This window comes from Hydra vulgaris, chromosome 04 (assembly GCF_038396675.1).
Source record: "Hydra vulgaris chromosome 04, alternate assembly HydraT2T_AEP".
NCBI lineage: Eukaryota > Metazoa > Cnidaria > Hydrozoa > Anthoathecata > Hydridae > Hydra > Hydra vulgaris.
Window position 1 is genome coordinate 28,002,501 of NC_088923.1, and position 22,882 is coordinate 28,025,382.

The 22,882-nt window shown below is 27.9% G+C and overlaps 2 protein-coding genes across 3 annotated transcripts in view; one reads left to right on the plus strand and one right to left on the minus strand.

Moving 5' to 3' along the window:
• LOC100199733 (myosin light chain kinase 3) overlaps positions 1 to 22,882 on the plus strand; it is a 64,128-nt gene that overhangs the window by 38,080 nt on the left and 3,166 nt on the right. For both annotated transcript variants that reach the window (XM_065795963.1, XM_065795965.1), the window contains exons 7-13: positions 548 to 686; positions 873 to 996; positions 1,396 to 1,444; positions 19,559 to 19,585; positions 19,758 to 19,910; positions 20,550 to 20,595; positions 20,753 to 20,824. In XM_065795963.1, coding sequence (XP_065652035.1) covers positions 548 to 686; positions 873 to 996; positions 1,396 to 1,444; positions 19,559 to 19,585; positions 19,758 to 19,910; positions 20,550 to 20,595; positions 20,753 to 20,824 — 610 coding nt within the window. The remainder of the gene's footprint in view (positions 1 to 547; positions 687 to 872; positions 997 to 1,395; positions 1,445 to 19,558; positions 19,586 to 19,757; positions 19,911 to 20,549; positions 20,596 to 20,752; positions 20,825 to 22,882) is intronic.
• On the minus strand, positions 8,745 to 9,690 carry LOC124818639 (uncharacterized). Its single transcript, XM_065794729.1, has 4 exons — positions 9,565 to 9,690; positions 9,313 to 9,484; positions 9,061 to 9,245; positions 8,745 to 8,921 (listed from the first exon to the last, which is right to left on the minus strand). Exons 1-4 carry the CDS (start codon positions 9,688 to 9,690, stop codon positions 8,745 to 8,747), a joined length of 660 nt encoding a protein of 219 aa, XP_065650801.1.

The following is a 22,882-nucleotide window of genomic DNA, read 5'->3' on the forward strand; positions in this document are numbered from 1 at the left end:
CTGTAATGTTTTCCTTCTATATATATTTACTTTTTTTAAACCAGTTCTATTGGTTAACATTAGAAAAAAATAACTTTAAAGCTTTCATGCATTAATGTTGCTATGCAATAAAATTTAATTGACTTTTTTGCAAATTATTGTGTTTTTATAGTTGGCGGAACTAAGAATTTTAAACAAACTTAAGGCAACATTACTTTTAATGAAAAAAAAAAGCAAAACCATAAATTTAGTAAAGTTTTAAAACTGACATATTTTTTTTGCAAAGCATAATTATTTGACTTATAACATTGTTTGAATTATTTGAAGTATAAACATACAAATGTTTGGATTGTGTCTGGAAGTTAGCTATCTCAAACACCAAAAAATGCTGGATTTGTCGCTGATAGTGCTATTTGTAAACATATCTCTGTTTTACTTTACTGCCGTAAAAAATATTAATTTGGTTTAAATTGATATTTTTTCAAATGGTTTAAACTATGGTTGAGACCATATGGTTTAAATCTTACTTACAGTTTAAGTTTAAGTAATAACAAGTTGTTTTTAATAGTGTTGGAGGTCGAATGTTGTTTGAAAGAATAATTGCAAAAAATAGCCTGACTGAGTTAGAATGCGCTAACTATATCAAACAAATTTTGCAAGGTGTTCATCATATGCATGCTAATCAAATTTGTCATTTAGACCTAAAGGTAAATATTGAGTTATTTTGATGAAAAATTCTTTTAATTAAACAAAATATAAACATTATCTTGATAGTTGGTTTAGTGACCACAAACAAAGAATATAACAAACAGTAATTTTGTAATAAACATGCTATAAAGTTGGTAGGCTGTACCTTTTTAACTTTGTTAGCTTTTTAAATGTTTTATTTACAGCCTGAAAATATTGTTTGTTCTGGTCATGATACAATGGATATAAAGATCATAGATTTTAGCCTTGCAAAACAACTTCATAAGAAAAAAGAAGTTAAAATAACAGCTGGTTCTCCAGAGTTTGTTGGTTAGTTTTTATTTTTCAGTATATGGCTATATCTCAATAATCTAACAAGTCATCAACAATAATAGTAATATATACTAATATATATATATATATATATATATATATATATATATATATATATATATATATATATATATATATATATATATATATATATATATATATATATATATATATTAATAATGTAAATATACATTAACAAGACATTAGTAATTAAAATCAATATTAGAGAGAAGTAAACTACTGTTTTTGTTTTGACTGTTAATTGAGTAAAACATCAAGAAAATGCTTTTTAGTATGGTTCCTGAAAATATTTTTTGCTTTACCAAGTTGTTTATAAAGTTTTTCAGCTTTGTTTATACACTTTGATTTTGACTTTTTGAAACTTTGATTTTTTAGCGCCAGAAATTTTAAGTTTTGATCCGGTCACATTTGCCAGTGATATGTGGTAAGACTTTTAATTTTAATGTCAATAAATATTAATTGCCAATGATATGTTTTAAGACATTTTTGCTTTGATAATTACAATATTGTAGGGTTTTCTTTTTTAAATTCTGATTCACTTTTAACAAAGCTGAAAGCAACCACTATTAAGTTTCAAGTTACTAGAAAAAAAGAATGGAGTTAAAGAACAAGGAAACAATTGACAGAAGACTTGAAAAGTTGTAGGTTGTATAAGTCAGGAATATATGAAGATGGGAGAGAGTTCTAAAGGGTTGAGGTGTAGGGAAAAAAACTAGATGAATAAAAGTTTTTAGAGCATGCAGGGACAGATACAGTAAAAAAATACTACTTTACTGAATGGGAGAATGAGTTTCGGTTGATGGAACTAAAGATGAGATGCAATTTTATGAAGATGGGAGAGAGGCGCAAGCGTGGCAGATAAAGAGAAGCAATCTTAGCAGATGCTAATTTAACAATTGATTGTATACATGGTTTCCATGAGATGTCAGTAGTGAATGATAATACAGAAGGCATTAAGAAGAGGACTCAGTGCTAGAGTTGCCATGTAGGAATGTTGACAGTATTGCAATAGTTGTTTGCAGTAAATAACTGAGTTTTATTGGAGTTAAAATTCACAAGTCACTGCAAGATCTAATCTGTTACAGAAGTGAGATCAGATTCAAGATTGGCTGTCTGTTCTAAGCAATCAAAAAGAGAAGACTTTTCGTCAAGACATGAGTATAAAGTTGAGTCATCAGTAAATAGAGCCACTTTAAATGAAAGGTTGTCAGAAAGATCGTTAACGTAGATAAGAAACAAAACAGGACCAAGGTTAGAACCTTGAGTTACCTCAGAAGTTACCGGAAATGAAGAAGAGTGTTCGCCTTTGTGGATGGTTTAATAAAGTGGTTAGAAAAAAATTTGATAATCTTAAAAATTTTCCCAGATAAACCATAAGAAGCTAGCTTATGGAGAAAACCAGAATGCAAAACTTTGTAAAAGTTTATATATAAGTATCTCTGACATATCTAAAACAAAGTATAAACTTTGTTTTAGATTTATCAGAGCAATAGCCCTAGCCATGCTGCCTCCATCTAATGCATGATAAATTTTTTTAGTCACAGCAGTTAGAAAATCAAAATAAAATATATATGATAATTATAAATAAAATTAAATGTCAAAAACCTAAGTTTTAATTTTTGTTTTGTGTGCTATAGAAAACAAAAAATCATTAAATTTTTTGATATTCTTGGTGTGTCCTACAAAACAAATTTAAACATTTCAAAATAATTATATAACACCTAAATTTTAAGCAGTTATCATCATTTCGCTGGTTCAAAGTAAAATATAAAAGTGCTATATAATATATATTGCTTAATTTTTTTTTTATTCCATAGTTTTACAATTTTAAAAGTTTTGTAGTTTGCAGCAAAAATGGTGTATCTTCTTGGTACTAATATTTTTTTGAATTTACCATCAAAATCTATTATTGGTTGTATATGTTATACAATGGAGTGTTACAAAGATTTAATGGCAAAATAAAGTTGTGGCTTACAATAATCATAACTCTATATTTTAGAGTTTTTTTCTAAGAGGCTTGTTTATGTAAAAGAATGGATGCAAATCTATTTTTGTGTAAAGAAAATATATAGTTTTATAATCTTTTTTTTTTAAGTTTAATGCCCATAGTTCCACACTTGTGTGATTCAATGTTCCGCATTTGTATGATTCAATGTTCCATCATGCCATTTTCTTATTTAAATATGACGTGAAAGAGTTTAAACAATTTCTCACAACTATTTAGTTAGTTTAACTATATTATTTATATGGCAAAAAAGACAATGATGTGTATTCATATACGCATATATCTATAATATAGATATTTAATATAAATTTACATTTTTGTACACTATATACCATAGAAATGGTTAGCTATGAATGGATAAATCCTAATTATGGAAATTTTTATAAAACATTGTACCTTATTATTTGGAATTAGTTATTAGTATTATTTTGGATAAATAAAAATGATTACGAACCAAATTAAACTATGTAAAAAAAATTATATTATTGCAATTGAATTAAATTTTAATTTTATCTGCTTATTGGTAAATAAAAATATATTATTACAATATTAACATAAATAAAATACTTATATAAGCTTTTTGCTGCATGCTTTCCTCATGAACAATTATGTTTTAGCAGCGAAGAAATTTAAAAAGATAATAGTCGTATTTTTATGTTTGGTATTTATTTGTTCACATCTGCTTGAATATCACATGAACTAAAGTTATCGATGTAAAAGAAAGAAACATATTGAAGGCTTGTTGCACAAAATTAGGAAGTATTCATACTTCTTATTTTCGTGCAAAAAGTTAATCAAAATGGGTAATACGCAAAAAGTGATTTTGACTTATTTGTTGTACATGTTGAGAAAATGAAAATTTCTGAGGCTGATAAAATAAAGTTGTTAGAAGACCAGTTAATCTCCATTTTACATGACAACAAATTGTTGAATGAAAGAACTAAATTAAAAAAAAAAAATTCCAAAAAAGTTACCCTTGAAAGTCAATCATTAAAAGAGGAAGTCATTTCTGAATAAATTGAAGACACTTCAAGAGTTTAAGCAATTATTCAAAACCAAAAATAAACCCGGTCCCGGTCAAAAATGGGGTTTTTCAAACCCGGCCCCGGTTAAAAAATATATAAATTATGTTATTGTATTCTACAAACAGAGTGCTCAATGTTCTTAAAGAACAGAGCAATAATAAATTAGTATAAACACTTATCTAATTTTTTCTGTCTTCTACACAGTCTTTCGGAGCAACACTGTGTAGAAGAAAGAGAAAATTAGAGAAGTGTTTATACTAATTTATATATATATATATATATACACACACACACACACACACATTGATTCAAGAAAGAAATTGTCTAAACAAAAATAAAAATTATGGATTTTTATTATGGGATTCGGAATAACAATATCACAAAATATTCAATTACAAAATAGACTTGAATCTGAGTTCAGAGAAAAACAAATTATAGATAGATTAGCAAATGAAACTTTTATTGCTAATTGTACTTTAATTTGTAATTCTAATAGTTATGTTAGGTCAAAGAGTAGTGAGCATTAAAAGGTTCAAATAAGACATTTTTGACATCAATTAGTAAAAGTTGTCCTGATGTGATGCTGTCATGTTTGTATACTTTGTTGTATTTGTTATGCAACATATTTGCATAACAAATTTGATGAAGTTAGAAGTTTGTTTGAAATTTATAATCCTAAATTTATAATTTTAGTTCTATCTCACTGTCAGGTAGCTGACTAAAAAAAAGCTTGTTGAAAATCTTGACATTCAAGTATTATTCTAAATGTCAAGATTTTTAACTGCAATAGCATATTTATGAGTTGTATTATTTTATGAAATAAAGTTTCATTTCTTGTACTTATAGTATATTTGTATTTATGCTAATGCTTTTAAATTATCACGACTATTAGAATTAGTAAATTTTTAATTAATTTTCAATTGTTTTTTGATTTCTTGATTTTGATTTTTGTTATCCTGCAATTAATAATTTCCTAAAGTATATGTTCTTGAGCACAATAATTGATAGGTTTTTATTCCTAAATTTTAAAAAGGTAGGAGGAGCTCATAAAACCTGGGTAGGAGGAGCTCATAAAACCTTTAATGGTAATTTTCCTATTGGTAGTATAAGTGTCAAAACATGTGCGCTAAACCTTTTTTAAAAAATATCCTTTAAATTCCTCTATTTTATTCAAAGTTTTATATTTTTGCAAAGAAAATCTTCTGAATAATATTCAAAATCTAAAATCCTTTTTTCTCATATTTAAGTTTAGTGTGACCACCCAGCTCCACTAAATGCAGACTTTCCATTTAGAAGTGGATTTGTAGAAGTGCTTTCTATGAGCAAATAAGGTTGCAGTCTGAAGTCATTATCAAAAAAAAATCTAAAGCTTTACTGTGGTGCTATTTAAATTTAGTAAAATTGTTTAAATTAATAAACTTAAAACTAAGTGAAAGAAAAAATGGTGTTATTAATATAATCTTAGATAATCTTTTATTAAAGGATTTTGAAATCATGGTAGGTGTGCTTTATATCAAGTGTCTTCTTTTATTGCGATGTAACTGTTTTAAGCAGATACTTGTGTTGATCTTTTCTATTATCTCATTGAGGTTAATCTAATAATTTATGTTTCTTTAAAAATAACAGAACAGCAAGTTTCTTTAAAAATAGCAGAATAGCAAGTAAATGAAAAATCATGTACTAGAAAACTGATATTTTAAAGGATATTTATTCAACTATTGTATTTCGATATTGAATATTATATTTATTTTGAAAGTGAATGTATTAATATTCCTAAATTTCACTTTCAATTTTGTGAAGTTGTGCATGCGAGCACTTGTGCACTTTGCATTTTACACTCAACATTAGCTTATTTGGCTTTGACTGGGCTTGAACCATTTATTTTTGAAGTCTTAGATGTTTTTAGCTTCTTTTACATTGAACTTTAGTTTCCCTTTGATAATAGCCCAATATCTTTTGATGGGATGTGATTGGGAAAAATTTGGTGGAGTGCAGTGTTTTTCAACAAAATCTACTTTATGTTTTGTAAGACAGTTTAAAGTTGTTCCAGAGTAGTGACATGATACTATATTGAGCCATAACAACAGATTACTATTGATATTTTTAAAATGGCAAAAGACACTTCTTAGGCATTCTTTGAGGCATATTTCTGTGTTAATTGTTCCCATAGTCACAAAACAAGAATGAATTTTAGCATTCTAATGCATTTATATTTGGAACAATTTTAAATAGATCAGAAATATGCAGCACAATAAGTTTCATCATCAATAATCGCGAAAGACTTTTTAATAATTCTTTATAGAGCAGCTTTGATAGACCAATTTCAACATTTTTTTACTTTTCTTCACGACAAGGAACTTTTTTTCTGTTTATAAGACTTAGCCACAATTTCTCTTCACTCGTTGTATATTGGAATCACTTAAATTTATTTGCTAAAGTTTGAATATATCTCTGGATTTCTGTCTAATGTAACTTTCACTTTTTTAACAGAATCTTGTCAAACAAAAACTTTTTTCACATCTTGTTTACTTTTGATTGTACCAGTGTCCTTAAATCATTTCACAACGTTTTGCACTGTTTTCAAAGCAATCTGCAACTCTTTAGAAACTGTTTTGTTTTATACACTAGAATTTTTTACAAGAAAATGCAAACAAATTTTCTTGCTTCTTATATTGATTCGATAATATTTCAATTAAAACAAATTGTTTTTGATAACACAGTTGTTTAAATTTTGATTACACCATCTAATGACATTTTAAAACAACTATTTAAAATCATGCATGGTTTCTGTTAACATCACATCAGAACACACATAGGTTTTTTCTGGTACATGTCTTAATAAACAATTCAATGTATTAAATGTTCATTGCTTTCGGAATTTAGTCATGTCATACAATCCATACAAAATAATGCTTGCAATATAATTCATACAAAATATGTTTGCAATAATACGTTTATAAATAAATTTATTATTGTAATATTTAATGAGTTGATTATGTATCTATAATCTAGCAAAACTTATACTTATATACATATATATATACACTCTTAAAAAAGTTCCGGTAAATTATACGAACTTTCAGGCGTTTCGCCTGAACTAGTTTGCTTCAAAAAGTGCCAGACGAATATTCAGACAAATCACCTGAACCTGAACTGTTCATTAAAAAAACCTGAACAACTACAATAGGTAACCTGAACTGTAGTTCAGGAAAAAGTTCCGGTAAATTATACGAACTTCAGGCGTTTTACCTGAACTAGTTTTCTTCAAAAAGTGCCAGACGAACATTCCGGCAATTCACCTGAACCTGAACGGAAACCTGAACAACCGCGATAGGTAACCTGAAATAGTTCTTTACAAAAACCTGAACTGGTGCAATAGCAAATATGAATCCGAACTAGTATTTAAAAAAAATTAAATATGTAAGAAAGTTGCTTATAATGAGAAAATTTTCGGAGATTTAATATTTATATAGACGTCTTTGTTTCAAAAAAAATATTTCTGATATATGATCTAAAAGTAGAAGAATATTCAAATAAATTTTGCGAAATAAGTTTTTTTTCCCAAGTTTTCGCAGTAACGAAAATATCTTTTTTTTAAAGTATATTCAAATAAACATTTTTATAATAATTTCAATAGAATTAAAAATATCATTACAATTAGAATTTACATGTCAGATACATTTATGGATAACAAATGAAAAGTTACGCTATTAAAACTTTTATAAAAACTCCATTTTTTTAAGCTAAGTTTTGATTTTTTAAACATAATGATTTTTAAACATAGACTTAAAAAATAAGCTGTAACATAAGAGTTTGTTTATATAAAAATGCTTTCAGTCTACAAGTAAATATTTTGAGTAAGATAAAATAAATATTTCCAAACAATTACTACATAACTGTTATACAAGGAAACTTTTATTATATTGTGTATACCAATATGACTAAACTAGCCATATTGGTACACTTAGCCACATATATGTACACATCACAAACTCAATATAAATTACAAAATAAAAAATTTATTGGTATCCATTAAAATAAAAACATTTAAAAGTTTATCCACTTCTTAATTTTTCATTAACAAACAATGACAGATCACTGCCACCTCTTGACAACGGCAAATCGTTATTAATACCCATAACTACACGTTGTAAAAAATGTAAAACATATCTGCACTCTGGCGCATATTCAATATCGATAACAAAGTATAGTTTCAGTAAACGGTCTACTGCACTCAACATGCCATTTCTAATAGGAATAACATTATCTTCTATAAAAATAAAGGACTGAATCAAGTTGCCTCGAGCCCCTAGTGTAATAACAAATGGATGCATGAAAGAGGTATGTCTATTTGCATCAATTATAGTCTCCATAGCTGTAGTGTCCTTTGTAAAAACAAAAATAATTAAGATACAATATAGAAGCGAAATTATTATTGATCTAGTTTATAGCACATACCATTTAGCTAGAAATATTAAACTTAAAAACAAAAAACTTACAGGAAAGATTTGCATAAAGTGAGCTGCAACTTCAGCTGTAGGCACTTGAAGAATGTACGGATGCAAGTGAAATGCAAATTCCATATTTCGATCTTTGGTTTTTAAAAAAATTTAAAAATTCAAACAGTACATATTTAAGAATAAAGAAAATAGTTTTAAATAGTTAGTGAAAGTTATAAAATATAAAAACAGTAATTAAAGAAGACGATGTGACAAACCACTTGAAGATATTAGTTGGCTGTCAAGCTTTAAAAGTAGTTGTTTAGCCATTGGATTTGCCTTTCTACGAGCCCAAGTAATAACATGAGGAGCCATATTCTCCCATTGCATAAGCAAATCTTTAGCATTTTCAAATGTTGCTGTAAACTCTCTCTGAAACGAATATAATGATAATTAAGAGTCCTTAAATGTTTCTCAAACAAAAAATTAATTTTACTCTAGTAATACTCCAATAGCAGTAATCCAAGACATTAGGATATACATTACAAATGTAAAAAACAAAACTACTTACATCAAACCCTAAATCTTTAAATGGGGGGAATTTCCGAATAAACTCATGAAAATGCGGTTTTGATGACATAATCCAGTTTCTTCGTGATATTCTAGTTTTTTCAAGAATAAATTGTTTTCGATCATACTGAATGTCATCAAATAACAACTCACTCATAATGTTTCGCTCTACATTTGAAAAAGGAACTAAAAAAAATAGTTAAGCATCATTTGTTGTATATATAAGTATGACTTACAGTTTTATTAGGCTTACCTGCAACATCAAAAGTTGTTGGGGAAATGGATTTTCGTTTTCGAGTAGCTTGGGCATGGACACCATCAAACTTCCTAATTGTTTTCAGCCGCTCCTCGATATGTCCATGAGGTGTTATTTTCTTTTTTTTGCCATTCACTTCAACCTCCTTATAAGCGCAATAGTAATTTTCCTAAATATTTAAATAAGGATAATGCAGCTTAAACAGCAAAGAAACTAATTACATTTAGATAACAAAGTTAAATAACATACATATCCTAGAGGTCCACCAGAGTGCAGTTTAGGAAAAGCATTAATGATTGACATAGCAAGATTTGTTTTTGTTGCTCTTGATGGATGCCTAAAGTAAATACATAATAAAGTAATATTAATAACCATAATATTTAAAAAATGTTATAGATTTAATTTAAACAGATAGATTTCCTACCTGGTTACTTAGCATTATTCACCAACTTAACATTTATTTATTCTGTTCATTTTTTTATATAATCTTATTATAAAAAAGTGTTTGAAAAAATTTACTATGCATAAAATATTCAGAAATAAAAGGATATTTAGAGCAAACTGTAAAATCACATATAAAATCACAAGAATATGAACCATTTCAAATCTGTACTTAAGTAACATTCCAGTTGTGTTATATTCAACAATGACAAGTTTACCTGTCTGATGCTCATCAAGCAATTTACGAACATCCTAAAAAAGAAGAAATTTTTTGAAAATATTTTCAGAAACTAAAATTAGTCCTTATAGTTTTAAAAAACAGTTAAAAATTAAATTAAAAAATTACAAATTTGATATTGTCTATTCAAAGTACTGGAGTATGAAGAACATCGCTATCACGTGAATATGTTGAGTCTGAAAAGGGATTGGAATTTGATATATAACTAGTCTGATTAAGTGAAACATGGTTATTTCCAATAGTGAAATCAGTTTGTGAATAATCTGTCTGCGCATAATCTGTGGATTGTTCCTAAAACATAACAAATAATTCAATTTACTTAAACTTACATATTGCTATACTTTCAAAATTACTAAAAATAGCTCTCTCTTTATATATATATATATATATATATATATATATATATATATATATATATATATATATATATATATATATATATATATATATATATATATATATATATATATATATATATATATATATATATATATATATACAGCCCTCAGAATTAAGGTTGGCATGCTGACCTAAACTAATAGCCTACCAGGTCAGCCATTATTTATCGACCTTGTTTCTATCTTTTATGGTGAAACCTTTGTAAAAATATGTTTTTGCCTACTTAAAACAGTTTAAGGTCTGCATTTTATTTCCAACTAATTTTATTTTTCTAATACTGAGGGTTGTATGTATGTATGTATATAACTATATCTATAATAAACAGATTGTTTTTGCCATAGAACTTATCAGAAAATATTAAACTACGTATAATAAATATTTACAATATGGCCAGATATTTCATGGGGTAGGTATAGAAAGTTATCTTGACATAGTTGATGATTCAAAATAATATGCATGAACTGGCAATTTATTTTCAAACAACACACTGCATTAAGAGGTTTGTAATCTGTTATGTCACATGTTCTTATACATAGTTTTTGGTTATCTAGTAAACAACAATAAGATAAAGATAGATTGCAATATTTGTGGACAACCCACTTTGTTGTGAAAAAATACACAACTTCACTATGAACAAAAATCTGGTCAATGTGAGCAAAACTTGGTTCACCATCAGTATTAAAATCATAAAGAATTGTTTCACATGATCTGTATTTCTGGCCCAATATGGTAACACAATCAACAGCTAAAACTTCACTTTCTTCACCGATAAAGGGAATAATAAGATTTTTGTTCTCTAATTCTGAAACTAAAAACACTTCACCATTTTTTACATCAGCAATGGTTTTTAGGGGACCATGAGTTATCCAAGCTTAGGCATGAGCAATTTGATGTCTCTTTGCAATTGAAAAAGAAATGTTCTGAAAATTGCAAACAATATGAGCTAATCTTTTTGAAAAATTATGTTTGGCTTCATATCTTATAACAATCATGTGAAGAAGACGTCCACTTCGTTTTATAATAGTTCCATAATGAATCATTTTGTGATGTTTATAAAGAAGTTTTTTCTCAGGATAACATTCTTTCATCAATGAATGATGTTCCATTACTAGTTCCTCAATATATGTGATTTGTAAACAATTTAAATTTGGAGATAAAATTACATCACACAATTGTTTTAAAATTTGGTAAAGTTTCCACTTTTGTGTATCTACTTTATCAATAACATCAGACAAAATAAGTGGCAAATACATAAACAGTGTAAGCATCTGAGTAGAGCATTGACCTAGTAAAGAGTCAGTACTTTTCATGCGTGACTCATTAATAGTACTAGGTTTTGAGCTGCAGACAATACCATAATCCATAAACTTGATGCGCCTATTCAGTTCTGTAATGGACATAGATTTGACACCATATAACACATGATAAAGAAACAATTTAACTTCAGACGGAATAACTCCTTCAAAAATATCATGCATTATGTCTGCAGAATCATTTGAAGCAGGATGATAATAAGGCAAATCAGTTAAACAACTAAACCGTTTAATTCCACAATTCTTATTAGAAATTTCCCCACTTTGCATCAGGTGAACTTGAGAGTTGTATAAAATATCGGTTCTTAGAGCTTGTTTGTCTTCTTTAAAAACATGCTGGATGTCAACTTTTGATATCATACACATGTCACATGGAAATGAAACAGTGCTGAAATTTTCCATATATCCTAGTATAGAGTGCAGACCTAAATTGTCTCCAACAATTTGAGTTAGCAAACATCTAAAGTTAGTTTTTTTGCCATCCATAAAAATATCAAATCCTTTGTCATGAAGTTTTTGCAATTCATTTACAATCACTTTTATCACTGGCTCTGCTGAATATTTCTTTATGTCTATTGCATGAGTTAATGCTAACATATGAATATTGTTTAAGGATGAGTTTGCTGCGTGAGGAAAGTTCTTTACCACAAAATAAAAAGCACCAAGTTTATGAATGCCTGTTTTTGATCCAAGAGGATTTGTGGTTTCTACTTCATCGAAGTATATTTGAATAAACAAAGGGAAACTTTTAGGAAATTTAAATTTAGCATATGCCATTAACTTTTAACCATTTTCACCACAACACCAATCTTCAACAAATTCAAAATTAGATACTTGCTCCCTTTTTAACATACTCATAGCTTTTGGCTGTAGCAACACAAACTTTATTGTGCTTTCAATAGGTATGTAATAAAACAAATCTTTTACTTTGACTTGTATTTGCTTTTTAGTCTTTCTGTCACGTTTTGTATCCCATCGTTCACCCATTGAATGTGGTACTGGTTCAACGTAAAGGCCTTTATTTTTCAAATATGATAATATTCGATGTTGTGAATCACTTCCACTAAAAGGTGTTTTCCATCTGTTAAACTCTTCTGTTAAGTTGTCTATTACACGCTTCTCACACCTACATGTTTCCAGTACTGAAACTGTTTTACCTATTAAATAACTAAGTATGTCTTCAATTAGGTTTTGTGAACAGTTCTTAACAAACAATGAAGTACTTAAAGGAATAGAACTGGAAGACATTAAAGCCATAATAAATTTTAATGCTGCTTGTGATATGCCATACTCATCAACAATAGGTGAGGCAACATCTTTAATATTTTTCTCGCATCCTTTGTCTATTTTCATTTTACTTTTACCTTCAGAATTAGGTGTTACTGGATTTTCACAACTTATGTTAAATGTTCGATCAATATTAACTACAAAACCGGTGTGATCTTTATTTATATGCTTTCTTAGCATATTATATGTAGTAAACAATCGTATACAACCACCGACATTACACCGAAGTTGACAAGGCTCAAATAAAAGATGAACATTTCTCAAGTGATTTATGTAACAAGCAACAGTTGAAAAATCTTTGGGGCAAAGGTAACAACACATCGACATCCTTAAAAAAAGTGAATGATAACATTAAGTTCACCTTTTGTGCTGCAATGAGAGACTGAAGCTTTATTGCTTGACCCACTTTTATTCCAATACAATGAAACAAAACAGAGTTCATTTGCAAAAATGCATCTCCATTTAATCATCCTCACCTTTAAATATTAAGTTTACGAAAGATAACATTTTCAAAGTTATTTCAACTAGTTAAATTTATGTAGTAAATACTTACTCGACAATTTCGCTGTTGTTTCCACAGAAATTCCTTTTGAAATCAAATGATTAATTAACTCTTGAGTGTTTAAATTTTTTAACATTACCAAGCACATTCTTTTAAAAAGCGAAAAATTAAGATTAAAAGTTCAGGTTTTTACAGGCTCGTGCGTTTTGTCTAAAGTTCAGGATTAATTTATATCAACAGTAACTGTTGATCTAAATTAATCCTGAACTGTTCAGGCAAAAAGTATCATGAGAACGCAACGATCGAACTTTCAGTTGTTTCGCCTGAAGTTTCAGGCGTAAAAAATAGCCTGAACAGTTCATGCAAATTTTACCGGAACTTTTTTAAGAGTGTATATTTACCTGAAACTTTTACTTGTATATATATATATATACAGTATCGGACAAAACGAGTGCAACCAAATAATGCTAATTTAGTTTTCTTTATATAAAAGTGCTGCATTTTTTCAATTTAGAGAAATAACTATATAACTGTATAGATACAAAGTTCTTCAAGTTTTATTCATCACAAAGTTCATTATTTGTACACGAAAATTAATAAATTAATCAAAAGTATTAAAAAAAAGTTGATTTCCTTCTGGACAAAACAAGTGCAACTCGACAAAATGTTGACCAAGCTGTATTTCGCTATCAATATTTTGTGGCGAATCCTTTGTTGTTGATCACAGCCTCGCATCTTCGAGGCATAGATTTGATCAGGTGATCAATGAAAGTTTGTGGAATCGCTGCCCAGGCCTTTTGAATTTGTTCAAACAGTTGATCCTTATTACGAACACCTTCACGATTAATTCTGCGGTTGATGATCTCCCACAGGTTCTCGATAGGATTGAGATCCGGAGATTGAGGCGGCCAATCCATCACCAATAGGTGGTTGTCTTGAAACCACTGCTTGACTACCTTTTTCAGTGTGTTTTGGATCGTTGTCTTGCTGAAAAACCCATTTTATTGGCATTTTCCATTCAGCATGAGGTAACATCTTTCAGGATATTTTTATACATGAAATGGTCCATTATTCCATCGTTTCGATGTATTGGACCTAGACTGTTAGCAGAAAAATACCCCAAGATTTTTACATTGCCTCCACCATGCTTCACGGTCTTATGGCAGTAACGTAAATCGAGGCATTTTCTGGCCGGTCGACGTACATGGTAAATGCCATTGCTCCCAATGATGTTGAACTTCGATTCATCACTGAACAGGACAGTTCGCCTTTTCTTCACATTCCAATCAATATGAGATGTAGCAAACAGGAGTCTTTTCTTCTGGTTTTTTAGTGAAATCAGCGGTTTCTTTGCAGGGCGTTGAGAAAATAATCCGGCTTCAACAGCACGTCATCTGATTGTTCGGTCCGATACAGGCAGCTCTAATTGCTTTTGTATCTCGACTGATGATACCCAGGTATCCTTCTTGACGGATCTGACAATCATAGAATCCTCTCTAGAAGTGGTGGAACGCGGTCTTCCACCTTAGTTATCTGCTGCCAACTTCCCCGTAGAACGATATTTGGAACATAGTCTTGATACGGTCCATTTTTTCACGCGATATTTATCACAAATACTTTTTTGTGACATTCCACTTACGTAATCGCCAATAATTTTCTTTCTTAGTTCCAATCCAAGACTGTCGGGAGCCATTTTTGCACTTGAAGTCATAAAAATAATAAAAATAAATAATCACGCTTCTCAAGGCTTACCGTGTTACATTTACCTTGTGATGATACAATAATGCTCTGTGGAACACAACGTCTTGGTTGGATGTGGACTGTATTGATGTAATGAAACACTTGTTGTATTTCACTTCTTGTATTGATGTTCTTCGATAAAACACTTTGATAAAACTCACTTCAATAAACTTTCTTGATAATACTGACTGATTGACTTTCATATACTGACTGAATTACATGTCGATTTACATGTCTCTTATATAGTAAAATGAACCTGTGTGAACCTGTTCTGGAAGATTCTAGATGCTTCTTTTTGATGCTTCTGGAAGCTTCTGGATGCGTCTGGATGCTTTTGAATGTTTCTGGATATTTCTGGATGCTACTAGATGCTTCCAGATGCTTTTTCTGGAAACTTCTGGAAGCTTTTGCATGCTTCTGGAAACTTCTGGATACTTCCTTTAATTATTAAAAAACTTCCTTGACGTTGACATGGACCAGACTTAAGAAAATGAAACAAACCAAAAAGTTGCACTTGTTTTGTCTGCTGCAAAATGGCACTTGTCAACAAAATTCTGCCTGTGTGCTGTCACCTGTCAGCTGATTGCTCATGTCATGGCATGCTATGACTCCTGAACTATTTGCTGTGGTAGTATAGTTCGTTTCGTTTTAAAAACATGTAAAATTAGGAACACTTTTTAGCATTGTTCGATGTTGGTTGCAAATGTTTTGTCCAATACTGTATATATATATATATATATATATTTATATATATATATATATATATATATATATATATATATATATATATATATATATATATATACATATATATATATATATATATATATATATATATTTATATATATATGTGTATATATATATATATATATATATATATATATATATATATATATATATATATATATATATATATATATATATATATATATATATATATATATAATATGTATGTATCAAAAAGAAAATATATATGTATGTATTTATGTATGTATGTATATATCAACAAATATTTACACATATATACAGTAAGGTGTGTCATCCTATTTTTTTCTTCCAGATTGAAAATCTTATTTAAAAAAATTAAATTTTAATTTGTTTAAAAACTCATATTTTTATATAATATTACAAAAAAAGCTTAGATTAAAAAATCTGAAATGATTTAGATACTGGAAATCATGATTTAGGAATCGTGATTTAGAAAATTTTTGCTTGTGGTTGTATATTTTTGACAGCTTAAACTTTTTTTTTTGATCTTTTTTTTTTTACCTTTTATTATTAAAGCTTTTATAATAGCTTCTATTTATAATCATTAATAATTTTAAGAAAATAAATTATAATAAAATTTTTTTCATTAAGATCAAATCTTTCTTTGACCGATAAGTAGACATCGACTGTCTTGATAAATCCTGTCCTCTTATCAAATCATTCCAAATAGGCTCTTAAGAGATAACCCAGTTGATTAGCTGTATAAGTGTTGTTGCAATAGGTTTTATTTCTAGAGTTATTCTAGCTCTCACATTTTTATCACCATTTTGAAGTTTTTTGTTACCAGGGCTTCTGACTTTCACAGTTAACTTTACCTTTTTTTTAATTAAAATTACCGTTCTTTCTTTTCCTTTTATTCTCTGAGCAGATTCTCTACATTCTCAGAGTATGGTGAAATGGAGCAGATACCTACCGCCGGGCTCTTGACATACTGTATAATGTTACTCTTTGTTGTTGCAGGATAATATTTAGTTGAACCTTCAACTATTAGTTGAACTTTTGTATTATCAATTCTGCCATCGAAAAAAAACACAATCAATTATGCTAGACCTGCATTTAGTATCAAACTCTATAAAAAGAGACTGCATAATTTTTTTCTTGAGCTCGCTTGACTTTGTTGTGATTAATAACTAACTTTGTATCCTCTTCTTTAATTATTTCTGTATCCAACTAAGCTGCTGTTGCAATTATACAACTGTTTCCCGTAAGCCTGTACCATATTGTATGCTTGCAAAAGCCATGTTGAAAATACTTTCATAATTGCTGTTTATTATGCAACATTCATTACTAAATAGCTCCTCTGTTTCGCTAAATTCAAAAGTTTTACATGAATTTAGTTAGATTTTGTTTGTTTTAAGTTGAAACAGGCAGATATTTGTAATATAACTAAAATTAATTTTACATAAGATTTTAATTTAATAAGCTTTTATTAACTAATAATAATTTAAAAACAGCATATAAATAATACAATAAGCATAAAACTATAAAAATCTTACCTCTTCCTTCAATCTTCTTTCTTCAATTTTATGTAGCTTTTTGTTTTTTTTTAAGTCTGCTAATTTGATGTGTACAGGTAGTCACTGTTTTAGCTCTTTGCCAAAGTATAAAAACTAACTCTTTTTTTGAATTCTCCTCTCTCTATTTGCATTTGCAAGTAATGTTGGCTTCATCGTTACATTCTGACAAACAGTTTTTCCCTTGTCAAGTAATAATTTAACCATTATAATTCAGTATATCAAACGGTATGTCAAGTTTACCCATAAACTTGACAAATTGTTTATCCTTTGTCCATACTTTATCCTTTAAGCTTGCTTTTCCCCTAGCAACCAGTTTGGCTGCACTCCAATCATCCACCAATCTCGCAGTAATATAATGTTCGATATGTGTTACAGGATATACAAATTCACCAATCGACTTTAAGTAATCATTGTTCATTAAGTATTTTATTAGATAATTTCTTTTATTTTTATTTTTTCTTTCTTGTAAAAACAGACCATATCTAAAGAGATCTCTTAGCGTTGGTAACTCTGATACAAGAAAACCTGTTCCAGAACTTATATATTCTGAAATCTTTGATCCACTCCTTCTAGTTCTTGATGATATTGACATAATTAAATAGCAAATTTCAAATTTTGCAAACCTTTTATGCTAATGTATTTTTTTTTAAATGATATTTTTTGACATATAAAATTAACATAAAAACTACTAGTTTAACAGTTTATAAATTAGCAACTTTTTATAGTTTTGATATCACATATCACAAACAGATCTGTGGTGAGTGGGTGTAAGCAATTACTTGCGTTTAAAAATGTGTGGACACAAAACATTATCTATGGTTAGGGTCAAAGCTAATTACGAAAACATTACTATAAATATTCAATTTTATAACACATTTTTATTTATTTTTTTGGTTTTAGTTTTAAATTAGTTATACACAAGTTTTCTTGTGATAGCATTTTTTTTTCTTGTTTTAAGAATTTTTATTCTTAAAATAAGAATTTTTTTTCTTGTTTTAAGAATTTTTTTCTTAAATATCTTTTTTTTCTTGTTTCAAGAATTTTTATTCTTAAAACAAGAACTTTTTATCTTGTTTCAAGAATTTTTGTTCTTAAAACAAGAATTTTTTTTCTTGTTTCAAGAATATTTTTGCTCAGAATAAGAATTTTTTTTCTTCCTTCAAAAATGACCGGGATTTTGCAAAATCTTTTTTAAAAAAAAATCAAAAAGTAAACACCCTAATATACACCCTAATATACAGCTCTTGAAATTACAAATATTATAACTATTCTTATTTTTCTAATTCTGAGGGCTGTATATATTAAATGCTAAACTATTTTTGGTTGGCATCAGATTGACACAAAATTTTTCTAATTCTGAGGGCTGTATATTAAATGCTAAACTATTTTTGGTTGGCATCAGATTGACACAAAGTTTTTCTAATTCTGAGGGCTGTATATTAAATGCTAAACTATTTTTGGTTGGCATCAGATTGACACAAAATTTTTCTAATTCTGAGGGCTGTATATTAAATGCTAAACTATTTTTGGTTGGCATCAGATTGACACAAAATTTTTCTAATTCTGAGGGCTGTATATTAAATGCTAAACTATTTTTGGTTGGCATCAGATTGACACAAAATTTTTCTAATTCTGAGGGCTGTATATTAAATGCTAAACTATTTTTGGTTGGCATCAGATTGACACAAAATTTTTCTAATTCTGAGGGCTGTATATTAAATGCTAAACTATTTTTGGTTGGCATCAGATTGACACAAAATTTTTAACACAAAGGTTTCACTAAACATTAAAAAAAAAAGGCTGCAAAAATCTCTGACTTTAGACACTTTAAGGTCGGCAGTTTGGTTGGCATTACCGATTTGTTTAACCTACTTCTCAGGACTGTATTTACCTTTTGTTTTGATAAAAATTTATGCTACTTAAACTATTTTAAAATGTTATAGATAAATGTTAAAGACAAATAATTTTTCATTTTTATTTTACTGTTGTACTACTTTTTATTAATTTTATAAAAATATCAAAAAATTATAATTTTTAGGAGCATAGGAGTGCTGACATATGTACTGTAAGTGTTTTTACCATATGCACTGTAAGTGTTTTTATCATATGTACTGTAAGTGTTTTTAACAAATGTACTGTAAGTGTTTAAATAAATGTAAACTTTAATTTACTAGTTTTTACTAATAGTAACCAATAGTAACATTATCTAGATTTTTACTTGCATTTATATTTTTTAGTCTTAGCGGATTGTCACCATTTATGGGAGAAGATGACAATGATACTTTAATGAATGTTTCTTGTGGTGAATTTGATTATGATACTGAAGCTTTCCAACAAATAAGTTCTGATGCAAAAGATTTTATCAACAAACTACTTATCAGTCAACCAAAGTAAGTTTGAACAAAATAACAAGTTATGACAAAATTATTATAAATTATAACAAAAAAGCAATTTTTAATCTATGATTTTTTTTCTTCTAATTTATTATTATTTTTACTATATTTTTACAAATTGTAAATTGTAGATAGAATTGTCATCATGTAAGTACATTGAAAGTTACTTTTACTTACAGGCCAACAAAATATTTATACAAAGAAACTTTGTATAAATTGTATAATAGTTTATAAAAAAAAATAAAAAATCTGGATTTTTTATTTTTTTTTATAAACTATTATTTGAATTTACCTAAAAAGATTTATAGTATTTTTATCTTAACTGAATAATTTAAGTGATCAAGTTTTAAAAAACTTATAAAGTGACCATAGCAACATAAGAACTAAAAGTTCATGTCAACATAAGAACTAAAAGTTCATGCCAACATAAGAACTAAAAGTTCATGCCAACATAAGAACTAAAAGTTCATGCCAACATAAGAACTAATTAAATACTAGTTTAGTAAAAATTCATAGTTCTTATGCTTGGGTAACAAAAGTCTTTAGATAAAACAAAAAGTTCTGAGGTTTATCAGTCTTTCTTACAATATATATTTAATATTTATTTGTAATTTTTATATTTATTTGTAATTTTAGAAAAAGAGCAAGAGCTAGTTCATGTCTTACTCATTGTTGGATGAAGGTTTACTTTTTGTCACAATTTCAATTCACTTTATTTTGAAAAATTTGCTATTTATAGTTTAAGTTACTAATTTCAACTTTTGCTCAATTAAAAACAGACACATCTTTTGTTGTTTCTTTTGCTTTATATAATCATTTTTTTTTTATATTTCTTATAGCCAACTAAAAGTAAAGAGAAGAAAATTAACTTGAATAACTTGAAGAGATATCTTGATAAAAGAAAAGATAATGTATGAATTTTTTTTTTAGTTAATCTTTTTTCAAATAAAAATTTTTTTTTTACACCAAACAATATAAGTTTGAAAAATTGTTTGAAATTTAAACTATGAAATTTTTATGTCAATTTTCTAATACTATTAGGGAATTAAAAAAAAAAAAGTATGTTTAAAATGATAGTTTTTTTTAAAGAAGATCAAGTCAGTTAAATATATGGTCTCATTTTGAAGTATTATCTTCAAAATTTTTGAAAAAAAACCAGCAACCTAAAAATGGTTTGTTTACTCTATTTTCAAAATAAAAATTTTCAGGTTCTTTTCAAAAAGCAAAGAAATTTTTTACTCTTTACAATTAAAGTGTAGAATTTTTGACATTCAAATCATATTATTGTACAAAGTTGATACTCAATAACTCAAACTTCTCAGATGCATATATATACTCAGATTTATATCTTGTTCACTTATGTATTTCTAAAAAAATTTAAAAAGTAAATATTTTTTTGTTTTTAAAAATAAAGATTTTGTCTTTTCTATGCTTTTTAAAGTTTTAAAACTTGGATGTTTATGTTCTTAGTTTACAGTCAAAGGTGTTTTTAGTTTTGTCCTGATTGCCTACCCTTATCCTTTTTACTATATTTGTAAAGTTACTTGTTTTAATATATTTGAAGCTGAGAATTAGATACAGCTAGTCCTTTACCATGACCAAGAAACTGTTACCTTGTGCAGCATAAATTACTGATTTGATCAAAACAAAATTCGCAATATTTGAAGATCAAGCATTATTTTAAAAAAGGTTTATTTAACTATGAAAAATTAAGGATACTTTACTGTTTTGATCCAGTTTCTGCAAAAGAAATTAGTAGATTTCAATCTGTATTAGGATTTTTTTTGAAACAGACTCACAAAGGGTTTTTTTTTTTTTTTTTTTTTTTTTTAATTTTTTTAGATAAATTAAATCAAGTTTAGTTAAGTCAAAGTGAGACAAAGCATTTCTTTTGGTCTGCAACCATGAAGGGTATATATGCATATGTATTGTTAAACTAGGTGACCTTTCAAAATTTTCTTATTCAAAAGTTGCTTGCTCTCAAGTTTTTTTATTTTGAAGTGAGCAAGAATTGGAATCAGTTAGATTTTATGAGATTATTGAAAACAGGCGCTTAACATAATAATCAATGTCAGGTTTATTTTTTGCTTATGTGTTTGACCATATGATACTGAGAACTAACATAATAATCAATGTCAGGTTTATTTCATGTGTGTTTGACCATTTTTTGCTGTTTTGATACTGAGAACTAGTTCTATTTTTACAGGTAATTTTAAAATTGAAATATTGATTTTATCATAAATATATTCTTTGAACTTTTGTTGATTTTTCTACTCATATCGTCGTAAAAACAATCTAAAAAAATCACAAAATCCCTGTGTATCCCTGTATCATATATATTATATTGTTTTAAATGTATCCCTGTGTAGATCTCGCGTCAATATCAATAAAAATAACAATAATCTAGGGCATTTTTGAACATAAAAAAAGGTTACTAGTGTAAAAATGGATTTGGAGTCAGAGTTTTTACAGCAGTTTTAAAAGCAATATTTATTACCAAATAAACAATCTCTCAGCTAAATACCTTGAATATAAATTGTATTGCTTTGTCAGCATTATTTTGGTATAAGAAACGGAACAGCTGCATCAATAGATACTGCAACATTAAAAGCAGCCATGGGTACAAATTTTTTTGAAGATAACATTCCTGATTCAAGTCTTGCTCTGGATTATAAAAAAATTGATCAATCAAAGCAAAGTGTAAAGGAGGCCTGTAAAGAGAACCATAAGAATGAAGTTCGAAGGAAGTTCAAAGAATATCATTGTTTCTGTTCTGAGTCTGGTGGAAAATCTTTATTTCACATAGTGAATAATACAGAGGAGTGAGAAGATCAAATATCTGTAGAACATATTGAAAAAAACATAGAAAATCTATGAGAAATTCTATGAGAAGTTTATTATTTACAGATCAGATTTGTACCAAATATATGTGGTAGCATTAGGTATTTTCCCTGATGATTTGATGGAGA

Coding starts and splice junctions, on each gene's coding strand:
- LOC124818639 (XM_065794729.1), bottom strand. CDS start 9,690: ATGGTTATTAATATTACTTTATTATGTATTTACTTTAGGCATCCATCA. Junction 9,485..9,564: donor CTGGTGGACCTCTAGGATAT/GTATGTTATTTA, acceptor TTAAATATTTAG/GAAAATTACTATTGCGCTTA. Junction 9,246..9,312: donor AACAACTTTTGATGTTGCAG/GTAAGCCTAATA, acceptor TATTTTTTTTAG/TTCCTTTTTCAAATGTAGAG.